The sequence below is a fragment of the Hemiscyllium ocellatum genome, chromosome 5 (genome assembly GCF_020745735.1).
Source record: "Hemiscyllium ocellatum isolate sHemOce1 chromosome 5, sHemOce1.pat.X.cur, whole genome shotgun sequence".
NCBI classification, from domain to species: domain Eukaryota; kingdom Metazoa; phylum Chordata; class Chondrichthyes; order Orectolobiformes; family Hemiscylliidae; genus Hemiscyllium; species Hemiscyllium ocellatum.
This window is the reverse complement of record NC_083405.1, coordinates 24,615,321-24,630,014: the sequence shown is the minus strand read 5'-3', so window position 1 is coordinate 24,630,014 and position 14,694 is coordinate 24,615,321. Positions and strand designations below refer to the sequence as shown.

At 40.7% G+C, this 14,694-nt stretch overlaps 1 protein-coding gene across 1 annotated transcript in view; it reads right to left on the bottom strand.

The window, feature by feature from the left end:
• Positions 1–464: 464 nt before the first annotated feature.
• The window catches only part of LOC132815959 (vacuolar protein sorting-associated protein 4B-like), a 43,908-nt gene continuing 29,678 nt past the window's right edge, over positions 465–14,694 (bottom strand). The window contains exons 10-11 of the mRNA XM_060825342.1: positions 10,349–10,489; positions 465–1,194 (exon numbers count right to left, since the gene is read on the bottom strand). Coding sequence (XP_060681325.1) covers positions 1,093–1,194; positions 10,349–10,489 — 243 coding nt within the window. The 3' untranslated portion in view covers positions 465–1,092. The remainder of the gene's footprint in view (positions 1,195–10,348; positions 10,490–14,694) is intronic.

Genomic DNA, 14,694 nt, shown 5'->3' with positions numbered 1-14,694 from the left:
TTATGAACCTCTCCTGCTACTCTCCCAATCTGAGCTGAATGGAGCCACTAGAAATTTGGGAAGGCTTAGATGGCAAATTTTCCAAACATTTACTGTTCTGACTTTCTGCACTAACTTATCCATATTAAACCCCTTCAACCACACTGAAAAAAAATTATCTTCAAGTATTCTACAAACTGTAAATCACTATGGAAGATGAACAAAAAGTCCTGCCACTCAGCTCATTTCATTAACCTAGAACTCTGCTTAACATTACACAAACCAGATGAAGTGACAAATCAGTATGACAATAAAGCCACCTCGTACCACCCACTCTGTAACCTAACTATTCATAGAAGCAGATTTAAATTTCTATCCTGTGTCTGCATCACTAAATTGGACAAACAAAAATATTTTGAAAAATCTGAAATAAAGTCTTCCAAAATGACAATTTGAATCAATCATTGGGTAGACACAAGTTTTATTTACAAATAAACAGAAATTAAACAGAAAATACAAGGTTGCCATTATAAAAAAAATCTACATATATAGAAGTTGTTCACTTCATTCATATTTATTTCAATACAAATAACTGAATAAGTAATCCCAATTTCTCCAATACAAAGCTTCAAGTTTATATTTTACAGTCAGAAATTAGTCTACCTGAAGTACGATGAAATGGTCCAATCATATGGGCAGTCCATGTATTAGATCTTATGTGCAAATTTAAAACGCCCCATTCAAAGTATCTAGTATATTCCAATGATACCCAAGATTACTTTACATTCCTTAAAGACATCAGCACAATGTACTTAGTTCCTTTAAAAATTCTCAATTATTCCAGTAATGTTTAAATATCACGCTAAGCCCTTGAAGCCTGGAACCTCTAGATATTTATATGAGAAGTAGTTTTATGATAGGCAAATGCAGAAATTAAGATTATATAAAGTTGGATTTAATAAGTTCCATGACCTGGAAATAACAGTGCTTGACTTTACAATAGTAAAATGATAAAAATAAACTTACTATTGTATGCAACTGATTTGTGAATAGAAAAAGAGAGATGTACAAGGAAAGAAAAATATTTTGCTGTGCAAATTAAGATCTTATGGTTCAGCCTTCTTGACCAAAGTCTTCTGTGAACTTCTTCAGCTTTTCCAGATCCTCGTCATTAACTGTTGGTTTTATGCTTGCTAATGAATGCATCATGTCAGGCTGAGAAAGAGATTGAAATGAAAAATATTAAAATACAGTTGAGACTGGAATTAAAACTCTGAACAGACTGTAAAACAAGAAGTATTTTCATAAATTATTGTATTGTTAAAGAGCAAGTTTTGGGAAACTTTAACTTTCCTTTTGTTTTCTAATTTGCTAAATCTTTGTAAAGCATTTATTTCCAGCACTCCCTTTCACAAATGCAATTTTGACTAAGTTCTCAACAGTACACCAAATATGCTTCCTTAAGACACAAATCAAAGACTTTATTTTAGTATGACTAATATTTAAAGTTATATTCATCTGAGTGGAACACATTTATTCTACTGCCATATATAAGAAATTATTTTAAAAATATTTTACCTATTAAAGTTAACCCCATGTAAACTACAATATTTTGCTTTTTTTTGGAAAAAATAGAGTATTCATGACAACCAGCTTTCCTCTATTCTCCCAAATTGACACTGCTGTGATAAACACTAAAAGGGAGATTCATGAGATTTCCATTCCTTTTGTATTCCTTGAGTGTATGACCAGCACAAAGGAATAAACAGAAATATTTTTACCTAAGGACAGAAATTGCTGGAAAACTCAGGTGTGGCAACACCTTTGAAGAGAAATCAGTTAATATTTCAGGTCCAGTGACCCTTCCTCAGATTCCAGAATATTCTTACTGTGTGTCAGCAGAAGCGAATAGCATTTAATCAGTTATATTAGTGGGCAAAAGTGGCAGATGGAAATTCAGTGCACGAAAATGAGAGCGAGATTATTTTGGACCTAATAAGAATACATTCTAAATACGATGAAGCAGAAATAAGAAGGATCCAACAATCTTTCTGGACTTTTGAACAATGCCCGAGAAGTTGGTGCAGACAGGGTCAATAAAAATCTTTTAAGGGAGAGGTAAACAGGTTCTTGTTGAGCAAGAAATCAAATGTTATCAGGGATAGATGAGAACATGGAATTCAAACAAAGATTTTATTGAATGACAGAGTGGACTTGAATTCATTCGGATGGGTACAAAATAATATTAAGAAAGGCAAATGGAATGGTGGCCTTTATCACAAGAATTAAAAAATAACTTTTTATTGTATAGCTATCTCACTAAACCGACTGCCAGCTTGAGGTGGTGATGACCTCAGGGGAGTTTATAAAATCACGAGAGATATTGTTAGGGCGAATGGTAGGGGTCTTTTCCTTAATAAGGGGGATTTCAAGACTAGGGGCACATTCTTAAGAAGAGAGAAGGAAGATTTTGAAAAGACATGAGGGGCAAATTTTGTTTTTTTTTACACACAGAGGGTGGTTTGCATGTGGAATTAACTTCCTGAGAAAGTGGTTGATGTGGGACAATTACATTTGTAAATGTATGTGAATAGGAAAGGTTTGGAGGGATATGGGCCAGGAGCTGACAGATGAGACTAGTTTAGTTTGGGATTATGTTCAGCATGGAAGCGATGGACCGAATGCTGAGAGAATTTGTGCTCTCACAAATCCTTGGATGATGCACTCAGGAGTGTCTTGCTCCTGGTCGGGGGCTGAGTGGTACCAGACAAAGTGAGGTCCAAATGTCCTGAATGGCAGAACAGGCAAAGGATGACCATGTCTTTCAGTGGCTGCAAAGATGAAAGAAGACTATAGCAACAAATTGTTCCCAGTCATCATCACTTGACAAGTTACCAAAATCTGATGACCAACTTGTCAAGATCATAAAGTCACATTAAACAAAGTCATGCTTATGGCTCCTTTTACCAGGACCCACTTGACAAGTCCTGTGGTGCTGCAGAATTGGTGAAGGAGGCAGTGCTGGGAACATGGGAGTCAAGAGTCGACACACATGCAATGATGCATGAAGGTTGAAATAAAAATAGAAATTACAAGAGAAACTCAGTGGGTCTACCAACACCACTGAAGACAGAAACAGTTAACATAGAGTCCAATATGACTGTTCTTCAGAATTCAGATGCTTTAAGGTTGTTGGGCACCTGCATTTGAAGGCATGTGTCTGGGCAGTAGTATTTACAAATGAGCAGTCCTCTTAAGGATACCCACTGCTGACCCCAAATAGAAAGGGGGTTAGAAAAGATGCCCTAAAAATAGGCTGTTCAACTTCTGCTGGGGCACCATATCCTGCGGAATCATCATCTTTATGGTGCAAGAAAGAAAACTTTATATTTTGCAACTTGAAATTCTCGTGGATAATTTCAAGAGGTACTATCCAGAAGGAACTGAAATTATATCATGTGAAATGTCAGAACTCGAGATTATAACTTGTGTACTGAGAAAGGTTTTCCTCAAGGTAGCAGCTGAAAGGACAAACAGGGATTATACCTTCTGCTGGAAACACAAGACTGACAGCAACCATGCAATAACCAGGTCAAGAGGGGTGAACCAGCTCCCATCTTACTGTAGTAGTAAAAAGCTAATCTCAAGGTTTTCTTGATATAAAGAGAAGAGCATGCTTACAACCTGTTAAGCCTGAGAAAAATAAAAAAAGATGTGGCATCAAGCGTGCAGTCATTGGGCTGTCACTTGAGATCACAAACACAAGTACAATTGTAAAAGGAAATAATACTCAGCAAGGAAGAGAATCAAAGGTTATAGAGTTTGGAGTCTTTCTGCCATCCTTTGTGATCAGGTTTTAATCTGACCACATCAGAGTCAGAACCTTCTCCAGTTAGTGTTCAGTTCTGCAATCTAAAAGCCATCTCCTCTCCTCTACCAAAAAAGCTCGCTGAAATACCGGCTGCTTCTATACTGTCTGAAGTAACATTTTCAGGCTAAACTCCCTCCGCTTTCTATACCTGGACTGTCTCAGACTCCTCCCTCCCCTTTCTAGACCTGGACTGTCTCAAACTCCTCCCTCCCCTTCCTAGACCTCTCCATTTCTATCTTGGGCGACCGACTCAACACAGACATTTTACTATAAACTGACCGAGTCCCACATCTACCGAGATTACACCTCCTCCCATCCTTCCCCCTGTAAAAACACCATCCCATATTCCCAATTCCTTCGTCTCCGCCACATCTGCTCCCAGGAGGACCAATTCCAATACCGAACAACCCAGATGGCCTCCTTCTTCAAAGACCGCAACTTCCCCTCAAACGTGGTTGACAAAGATCTCCTCCACTTCTCGCACCTCCGCCCTTGAACCCCGCCCCTCCAATCGCCACGAGGACAGAACCCCACTGGTCCTCACCTACCACCCCACCAACCTCCAGATACATAGTATCATCCTTCGTCATTTCCGCCACCTCCAAACAGACCCCACCACCAAGGATATATATTCCCTCCCCTCCCCTATCAGCATTCCGGAAAGACGACTCCCTCCGCGAATCCCTCGTCAGGTCCACACCCCCCACCAACCCAACCTCCACTCCCGGCACCTTCCCCTGCAACCGCAAGAAATGCAAAACTTGAGCCCACACCTCCCCCCTCACCAAGGCCAAAGGGATCCTTCCATATCCGTCACAAATTCACCTGCACCTCCACCCACATCATTTACTGCATCCGCTGCACCCGATGTGGCCTCTCTTTATTGAGGAGACAGGCCGCCGACTTGTGGAACGTTTCAGAGAACACCTCTGGGACATCTGCACGCACCAACCAACCCAACCGCCCCATGGCTGAACACTTGAACTCCACCTCCCACTCCGCCAAGGACATGCAGGTCCTTGGCCTCCTCCAGCACCAGACCATGGCAACACGACGCCTGGAGGAAGAACGCCTCATCTTCTGCCTAGGAACCCTCCAACCACAAGGGATGAATGCAGATTTCTCCAGCTTCCTCATTTCCCCTCCCCCCACCTTATCTCAGTCCCAACCCTCGGACTCAGCACCGCCTTCTTGACCTGCAATCTTCTTCCCGACCTCTCTGCCCCACCCCCTCTCCAGCCTATCACCCTCACCTTAACCTCCTTCCACCTATCGCATTCCCAACGCCCTTCCCCCAAGTCCCTCCTCTCTACCTTTTAGCCTGCTTGGCACAGCTTCTTCATTCCTGAAGAAGGGCTTATGCCCTAAATGTTGATTCTCCTGCTCCTTGGATGCTGCCTGACCTGCTGCGCTTTTCCAGCAACACATTTTCAGACTAAACTATTGACAAGATTCCATTTCCAACAAGTGAAGAACCTCACTGTTGGAACATTTAAATAAGAGATGGTCTTTTCATACACCCAGTGGGGTGGGTGACTACATTGGGTAAAATGTTAATCTCAGCTCAGGTTGCCTTTAGTCAAGTTCCAAAAAAAACTTGAACAAATGTGTAGGGTCTGGTGAAGTCTGTGGATTTTTATAAGCTAGTTGGTTTTGATCTGTTTTTAAGATCATTTCAGTCCATGAAAGTCTCAGGTATTACACTGACAGACTGAATTCAAAGATCACATTTTATGTAATTTCAACAATCTTGGTATCTTGGTTTTATCATTTGGAATACGAGCTTGGATGTACTGCCGGAACTTTATGAATGAAAGGCTCATGACACCACACCTCCTAGCTCAGCCTTAATCAATGTGCCCCAGCCATTTATTCAGAAAAAGTAGTGGAGGAAAAATTCACTTCTGACCTTGATAGAGTCCTCAGTGCCAAAGATCACCCTTCTTAGGGGACAGGGTTGGCCAACTTCAGAAGAGCCACCATTGGGAAAAGTGGAGTGAAAAAAAGCGAAAGATGATGAAATGCCCCACTAACAAGGCTTGCTTAGCGTGGCCTCATTATGACATTGCCAGAAGGACAAAAACACATGAGGGCATTCGAGATCAAAGCACTGGAAATTCTTGATAATGTTACTCTTTGAGTCAGTAATCTAAGTGATGAACATGCCACATGATTCATGTTTCATGCAAGGAAAATGCTGGACGGGATTTTTGTTCAATTTTTGTTCAATGAACTTGTTCAATTGGCAATGAACAGCCACCGAGCACATCTAGACATCATAAAAACCAAAAGTCCAAGAGGATATGGTTTGGTGTCTCATCGCTAAAGCATCCCTACCAAAGGGAAGAATTCAAACAACAGCTCACCAGCAAGCAACCTAGAAAGGTTTCACACAACCAACTCAGGTTCAGAACAGTGGGATCAAATAAGGTCAGGTGTAAGAGGCAATCATACCCAGATCATTGGGTTCAGGCATCGAACTGGTCTGACAAACATGCAAAATATACATAACCTCTTGGAACAGAAACAAACAGCCGTTATTCCCTGACCGAACAATGCAAGGTTTCAATTCAAGAATGCAACATTCCAATAGCTCAAGGCTAAAACATAAAAGACAAGTGGTGCAAACAGAAAATCAGAAGTCCAACAGCATGCCATGATAAGCTCCTTGTAGCTTCAGGTACATTGATAAACTAGCGTCAAGTGAACAATGCCACGAAGAACATTTCTGACAATATGACTGTGAATCCACAGTGGCAGCTGATATTCTCCAGCCTATCGTCCCAGAGACGGTGTAGAATCTATGGAGAAACTACCATTGATTTGACAGTTGCAACAAATAAACAAAAAACAATGCCGTTGGCCTGGATAGTACTCCCAGCTGAAATCTTCAAAGCTGATGGGCTTTCCCTCACATCAGGATTTCACACACCTATCCTGCAGACTGAAGAAAAGAACTCCAACTTTTTAATCTCCATTGCCTCCACGGTAAAACTAAACTGCCCACTAAATGATTAACAGCATTTGGATGACTGCAGTGTCACTGCCTACTCTGCATTGGATTTGCAAGCCACTATCCACTATCACATTAATTCTGCTTACAAGAAACTCTGTTCATTCTTAAACATTGTCAAAACAAACATATCAGTCACACGCGGTCAGCAAAATATTTAATCTCCCATTTGAGGGACTGTCGAGTATGTTAAGCATGTTCCGCACCTTAATAGCTATCTCTCTCAAAGGCAACTATTAACACAGATCCAACACAGAATCACTGCACCATGTCAGCATTTTAGAAAAAATATAGCAGGGAGTGTTTGACAACAAAGACCTTCACAACTCTCAAGTTCTAGTATACAGAACAGTTGTTGGTCTGTGCCTCAGCAACACATCAGAGCTCTAGAGAACTTACACCAGCACTGCCTTTATCACATTCTGTATATTAAAAGAGGACACTTGAATAAATATCAGCTTTACCGACAATCAGGAAAACTTCCTGCAAAATAAACTACAACAGACTGGGGGTGGGTGTTTCCCCCCCCAGTCTTCTCAGCTTCAAGTGGTCAGTGTTACACGTAAGGAAAAAAAGAATGTTACAAAGATACTGTGATGTTCTTCTTGACATTAATGACTATAAACAGCACGCTACTAAGCATTCAAAATAGTGACTTGTCCATGAACATGCATCATGCTGTGTCCAAATGCCTTAATGACAGGCAGAAAAGGACAGAAAAATAAGCCCTGCACTCTGGATTCCACTAACTCATGGGTCATCCTGCCCCATGTGCTGAAAGATGTTCAGGTCAAGAAACAAACTGTTCAGTCACATGAAGACCCACAGCTCAATTAAAACCAGAGTAGGAGGAGTAGGTCAGTGACATCTTGAATTGAGGCACAGCTGAAGATGACAAAACTCTGCCTATACCAAAACTGAGGCACTGCATTCGCAGTCCTAGACAGTGCACATTAGAAAGGATTTACTGGTCTTGAAGATTGCAATGCAACTTCACCGAAAATGATACTGAAACAGAAGGACAGTTACTTAATCTAAACTTGTGTTCCCTTGGATGCAGATGGCATTTAAAATGGTCATATAGAAGGTGGCATTTAAGAATATTTTAAAACCTCTAAGGTATATCGATGAGAAACATTGTACCTTGGCTTGGAGTCTAGAAGGGAGGTAACCTTACTGTTGGACACAAGTTGTTCAGAAATAATGTTAGAAAGCATTTCTTCACACAAAGGGTAGTCAAAACTATGTGAGGTTTCTTCCCCAAAAATATTGGGTCAATTCAAAATGTTAAATCTGAGATCCATAAGAGTTTTATTTAGCAAGGATATCAAGGGTTATTGTACCAAGCCAAGATGGAGTCAAGATACAGGTCATCCACAATTTACTTGAACGGTGAAATCAACTCAAAAGACTGATTGGCTCCTCCTGCTCCTGTGGGTTATTAATTGATGGTTCAAATCAAACTTTGAATTTTCTCTTATTTGTCTTCCACTGTTCACTATTTATAGGTGCTAATTGCAATTGATGATAGTAAAGTCTGTCACATACAGAGCAAAGACCACATGTGTACAGTAGCCCTAAAGAGTGATTCAAAAAAAGACTTAAAGAAAAACTTAAAACAAAAGAGATTCAATAGTGGAATCAAATACAAGACAGAAATTCAAAGACAAAAAAAAGCCAGATAAAATATGCAAGGGGAAATTAGAAAATTTTTTTAGCAAGTTTTGTAGCTCAGGTTGGGGTTCTGGATGTAGGTTGGCTCACTGAATTGGAAGGTTCATCTTCAGATGTTTTGTCATCATACTAGGTAACGTCTTCAGTGAGCCTCCGGACGAAGCACTGCTGATGATTCCTTTTTCTGTTTATGTTTGGGTTTCTATGGGTTGACGATGTCATTTCCTGCTCTTTTTCTCAGGGGGTGGTAAATCAGTCCAAATCAATGTGTTTGTTGCTAGAGTTCCGTTTGGATGTTACTTAGCATGGTGATGAAATGTCTGAACATAAACCTTCCAGCTCAGCGAGCAAACCTACATCCAGAATATTGTTCAGATCTAAAGCTCCTAAAAATAGGAATGCATGGGACAAGGCATGGGTGGTAGGTTGGTAGTGAATTTAAAAGAATTAATATACTGGGAAATGATAAACGTGCGGTACCTAGAGATTGGCTTTCTTTTGAAGAATGTGGTTCTTTCCATTTGAATTAGAAATGTTTCACTTGAAGAGTAGAACCATATTTATGCAGCACCTTTTATCTCAAAACATCTCAAAGCATCTTTTATGTGAACTAACTTTAAAACAATGACAAATATATTCCTGTGTCATTTATCACATTTACTAAAGTAACCAATTAGCATACACATCATCTGATGCATATATAATTGTAACTGAGGTCATTTTATACTTAACTTTAAGTGAAATTACTAAGGCAATAACAATTTCCCATTAAGTAAAAACTGTAACTAGGCTCCACAGATCCTTTGTCAGCAGAGCAAAAAAGAATTTTATCGTGCAAGTTGAAATACTTTATTGCTAAATTCCTGTTGGTCAATGAAATATTTTTAGTGTGTATTTAAAAAGTTAAAATACTACTATAGGAACTTTTGGTTTACCTCTGGTCACTGCCAATTCTGCTTCCTGAATCTCCTGTGCAATATACATCACACTCCCTAGTGCTATCTCTCACCATCCCTCAGGCTTCCTGCCCCTACTGCTCCTTGACAACTGTTTTGCTGCCAACCCTCCAAACTCTCAACTTGTCACACTCCCAAATCTGAACTATTACTGACAGCTATATAGCTCATGGCCTCTCCCACTCCCTAAACCACCTTCTTGATATTGACAATTGGAGCCTGGGGCTTTTGCTGTTCCATGACCCCCCCCCCCGTTGTGAATTTTCTACATGCTGCTTCCCACTCCAGAACAGCCATTCATTGCTGATCTCCAGATTCTTTGGTCACAGTGAAGTTCAGGACGGGGAAAGAGAGTCAGAAGCAGGTGATTTGATGAAATGAAACAGCACCAAAAGGGTCAGGGAGCTGTAGAGCAAAGAGTCAGCCATCAGAGGCTGGAGTGGGGAGATGGATAGGCTGCAACCTGCAGGTCAACAGCAAGAGGGTGGCTGGAGGAACCAGAAAAGTTGTGAAACAGAGGACCAACCACGTAAAAGGTCAGGAAGCAGCAGAAGCCACTCCATAAAGACACCAACTACACCAAATTTAGTTTACCTTTTAAATTTGGAAGTAGACCTCCAACAGACGAGCACCAAATAACATTAAAATGAAATCTGTGACCCAAAACAAGAGTAAAGGCCTTATGAAGTGACCAACGTTAAAGGAAAACATAACTGTAGGACTGACTGTACTGGATAGCCATGGAAGATGGCTGTAAACATTTCATCCTCCTGATATGTTACATTAGGGGAGAACTACAAGCAACTGAAGATCTGAGACATAACATTAAAATTTGCAGAAATTGAGGTTACCTACCATGCACACAACAGGCTCCAGAAGCTTATCCCCTGGAACATCAATCCACGTCATTTCCAAAGCATTGGGATCACCAGGTGAACATGGCGTTAGGAGGTCATCCACAATCACACATGGATCAGCATTGGAAGGACCACGGACCTGCAAAGTGAAAGGCAAATTGCATTCAATTAACATGTTACAAGTTAACAATGTGAACAACAATAAAATGTAAATTTTTATGCAATAGCTTGAGTAACAGCATCACATTTCCACTTAGCAATATATACAATTAGGAGGGAGTTGTCCCGGGAGTCCTCTAGATTGACTCTGGGATCCAAGAAGTCTTATGGCATGGACAAGTAAACCTCGTGCTGATTACCACACACCACCCTCCCTCATGCGATGAAACGGTACTCCTCCATGTTGAACACCACTTGGAAGAAACAGTGAGGATGGCAAGGGCACAAAATGTACTCTGGGTTGGGGATTTCAATGCTCCCTACCAAGAATGACTCAGCAGCCGTATACTGATTGAACTGGTTGGGTCCGAAAAGGTCATAGCTGCCAGACTGAACGAGGGAAACCAGTTAAAGAGAAAAATATACTTGACCTCATCCTCACCAATCTGCAGGCCACAGATGCGCCTGTATATGACAGTATTGATAAGAGTGACCACCGCATTGTCCTTGTGGAGACAAAGCTTTGCCTTCATATTGAGATTACACTCCATCTTATTTTCCATGAGGCCATGTGAGCTAACAGCAGCAGAATGTACTCCAGCATGATGTGCAACATCATGGCATTCAAACATTACCATCAAGCCAGGGGATCAACCTTGGTTCAATGGAGAGTGCAGGAGGCCATGCCAGGAACTGCACCAGGTATACCTATACATGAGGTGTCAACCTGATGAAGCTGCCAAACAACGTAAGCAGCAATTGATAAAGGGAACTAAGCGATCTCACAACCAACAGATCAGACATCGAGTAGCGAATGGTGGTGGACAAATAACGCTCTGGAGGCGGCGGCTTCACAAATAATCCCATCCTCAATGACTGAACAGCCCAATCCATCAATACAAAAGATAAGGCTGAAGGATTTGCAACAATCTTCAGCCAGAGGTGCCAAGCAGATGACTCATTTCAGCCTCCTCTACTGGTCCCCAGCATTAGACACCAGTTTTCAGCCAACTCTATTCATGCCACGTGATATTAAGAAACAGCTGGAGGTACCGTTTATAAAAAGATTATAGTCCTTGACATCATTCCAGCAATAGTGCTGAAGACTTGTGCTCCAGAACTTGGCCCTCCCCTAGCCAAGATCCTCCAAAACACTCACAAAAGTGGCATCTATCTGACAATTTGGAAAATTGTACTCAAAACCCAGGACAAATCTAACCTAGCCTGTCACTAGACTGTTAATCCAAAGACGTAGGTAATGTCCTGGCGACCTGGGCTCAAATCACCCCATAGCAGGTGGTGGAATTTGAATTCAATAATAAATCTGGAATTAAGAGTCTAATGATGACCATGAAACCATTGTCAGAAAAATCAATCTAGTTCATTAATGCTCTTTAGGGAAGGAAACTGCTATCCTTACCTAGTCTGGCCTACATGTGATTTGAGACCCACAGCAAACTGCCCTTTGTGCAATTCAGTATAGGCAGTAAATAATGTCCTAACTAGACACACCTCACCCTGTAAATGAATAAAACAGTCATTGTAAAGTGATGGAAGACGTCATCAACGGTACTATTTAGCAACACCTGTCAGCAATAGTCCACTCACTGAATCCCAGTTTGGGTTCCACCAGGGCTATTCAGTTCCTGACCTCAATACAGCCTTGGTTCAAGCACAGACAAAAATCAGAATTCTAAGAGAAGAAGAAGAGTGGAAGCCCTTGACATCAAGACCGATTTCAACTGAGTGAGAGATTGAGGAGTCATAGCAACATTGGAGTCCACGGGTATCAGGAGGCAAACTCTTCACTGCTTTGAAGTCATACCTGGCTCATAGGAAGTGGTTGTTTGAAGTCAGTCATTTTATTTCCAGAATATTTTAGCAGGAGTTGCTCAGAACAGCATCTGAGGCACAACCATCTTCAGCTGCTTCACCAATCATACGGTTAGAGATGGGTATGTTCACCGATGATTGCACAATGTTCAGCACCATTTGCAACTTCTCAGATAGGGAAACAGTCCAACTTCAAATGAAACAAGATCTAGACAATATCTAGGCTTGGGCTGACAGGAGGCAAATAATATTCGTGCCACATAAATACCAGGGTGTGACCATCACCAAAAAGAGACAACCTAACCACTGCCCTTTGACACTCAATGGTGTTACCATCACTGAATCTTCCCACTATCAATGGCATGACCATTGATCAGAAACTCAACTGGCCTTGCGACTTATACACAGTGGCTACAAGTACAGGTCAGAGGCTAGGAATGCTGCGAGTAACTCAGTTCCTGACTCCTGAAAGCATGTCCATCTGCAAAGTACAAATCAGAAGTGTGCTGGAATACTCCCCACTTACCTGGACGTGTGCAGTTCCAATAACACTCGAGTAGCTTCACACCATTCAGGACAAAGCAGCTCGCTTGACTGGCATCTTATCCTCAAATATCCCACACCATCCACCACCGATGCTCAGTAGCAGCAGCGTACACTATCTATCTATAAGATGTGGTGCAAAAATTCACCAAAGATCAATAAAAGCACCTTCTGAACCCATAACTACTTCCATCTCAAAGTACATGGGCAGCAGATTTATGGAAAAATGTCCACCTGCAATTTCGCTTCCAAGTCACTCAATCCTGACTTGGAAACACAGTGTTCCTTCATTGTCACTGGGTCAAAATTCTGGAATTCTTTCTTTAATGGCATTGTGAGTCAACCTACAGCAGGTGGACTGCAGCAGTTCAAGGATGCAGCTGAAGAGCCAGCAATGCCTATATCCCATGAATGAATAAAAAGAAATCTGCTGGCCAACCACAAGTTAAACATTTGAAATCTGCAATAAACACAAAGTGTTGGACATATTCAGATCCGGTAGCATCTGATCAGAGTTAACATTCAGATGATGACCCTTCGTTAGAATTAGCTGTTTGTCTATAAATAAACAATGACTAAAATGTTGTTTGTTACTGCAGCCACTATTCACAACAGACTAGTATTTACTGCTGAGCTTGTCAGGTCATAAACAAGTAAAAAGTAAACAAAGTTTGAACCAAAGAACTTAGCTATCCAAATAATTCATCAAATAATGTACATAATTCGTGAAATGCTCTGATTTGCTACAGAAATATATTGAGCACTGACAAGAGCATTCAAACTTAGGCAGAAATATTTGTAAAACGTCGTTTGAATTTGCAATAATGCACCAAATTTAACACGGTAATTCTTTAAGAAAATTGCTAAACTCAAATGCTCTCTCAATAATTAGATTTCGTGGTGTTTCATGGAACTCCACTCCTCATGCTACATTTCTGAGCCATGACAAAAACCACAGGTTTACTAGGCTGGTAAACGTTTAAAACAACATGCTGCAATTTCCTAAAATTTTGTCAAAACATTAAGGAAAGCTGTATCACAGTTTAATACTTGAATGCATTTGTATAAGAAACGTGAGCACTTTACAATACAGAACACAGAAGTCACTATTCAGCAAGTGGAAACTTAATGGCTTTTGGGGTTAGGAAAAATGCACAAAGAGGATCATTTTTAGGAAACCAGGAAAATACAACAGGAAGTGGATCATATTTCAGTGGTGATTTTTGCATCTGATCAGTCATGATGTAACTTCAACTGTGTAAAATGTCTAAGCTTTAAACCTCCAGAGTTAGCCTAAGATGTGAAAGAGAGTTGGTTAGAATTCAGACCAGGATAGATCGATTTGGATATGAATTGAAAAGAATGAATTGAATTTTATTAAAACAGTAAGTTTTCTTTTAAGAACTTGATTCACCTAGGTCTCAATAACTGGCAGGTAATTTTGAACTTAGCAGCAGCCTTGAGCTCAATATTGAAGGTAGAGATAACAATGAGTGTCAACAGTTTACTTGTTAACATTGAATCATGTGGATGATATGACTGAGGTGAACTTGTCACCTCTCCCAAGAATAAGATGGAGGAAGAATAAATAGAATCTTTTGAAAATCAACATACTGTAATACTGAAAGGGAAACCTTCAAAATAGATATACTCCTCTTGTAACAGGCATGAATGAAATCATCCAAAAGCTGTGTGGGAAATTGGAAAGCAAGGCAGATCATACAGTCTGAGTCCTACAACACAGAGACCATGCCGACCAAAATGTCCATCTACACTAATCCCATTTCTCTGTACTCAACTCATTCTTCT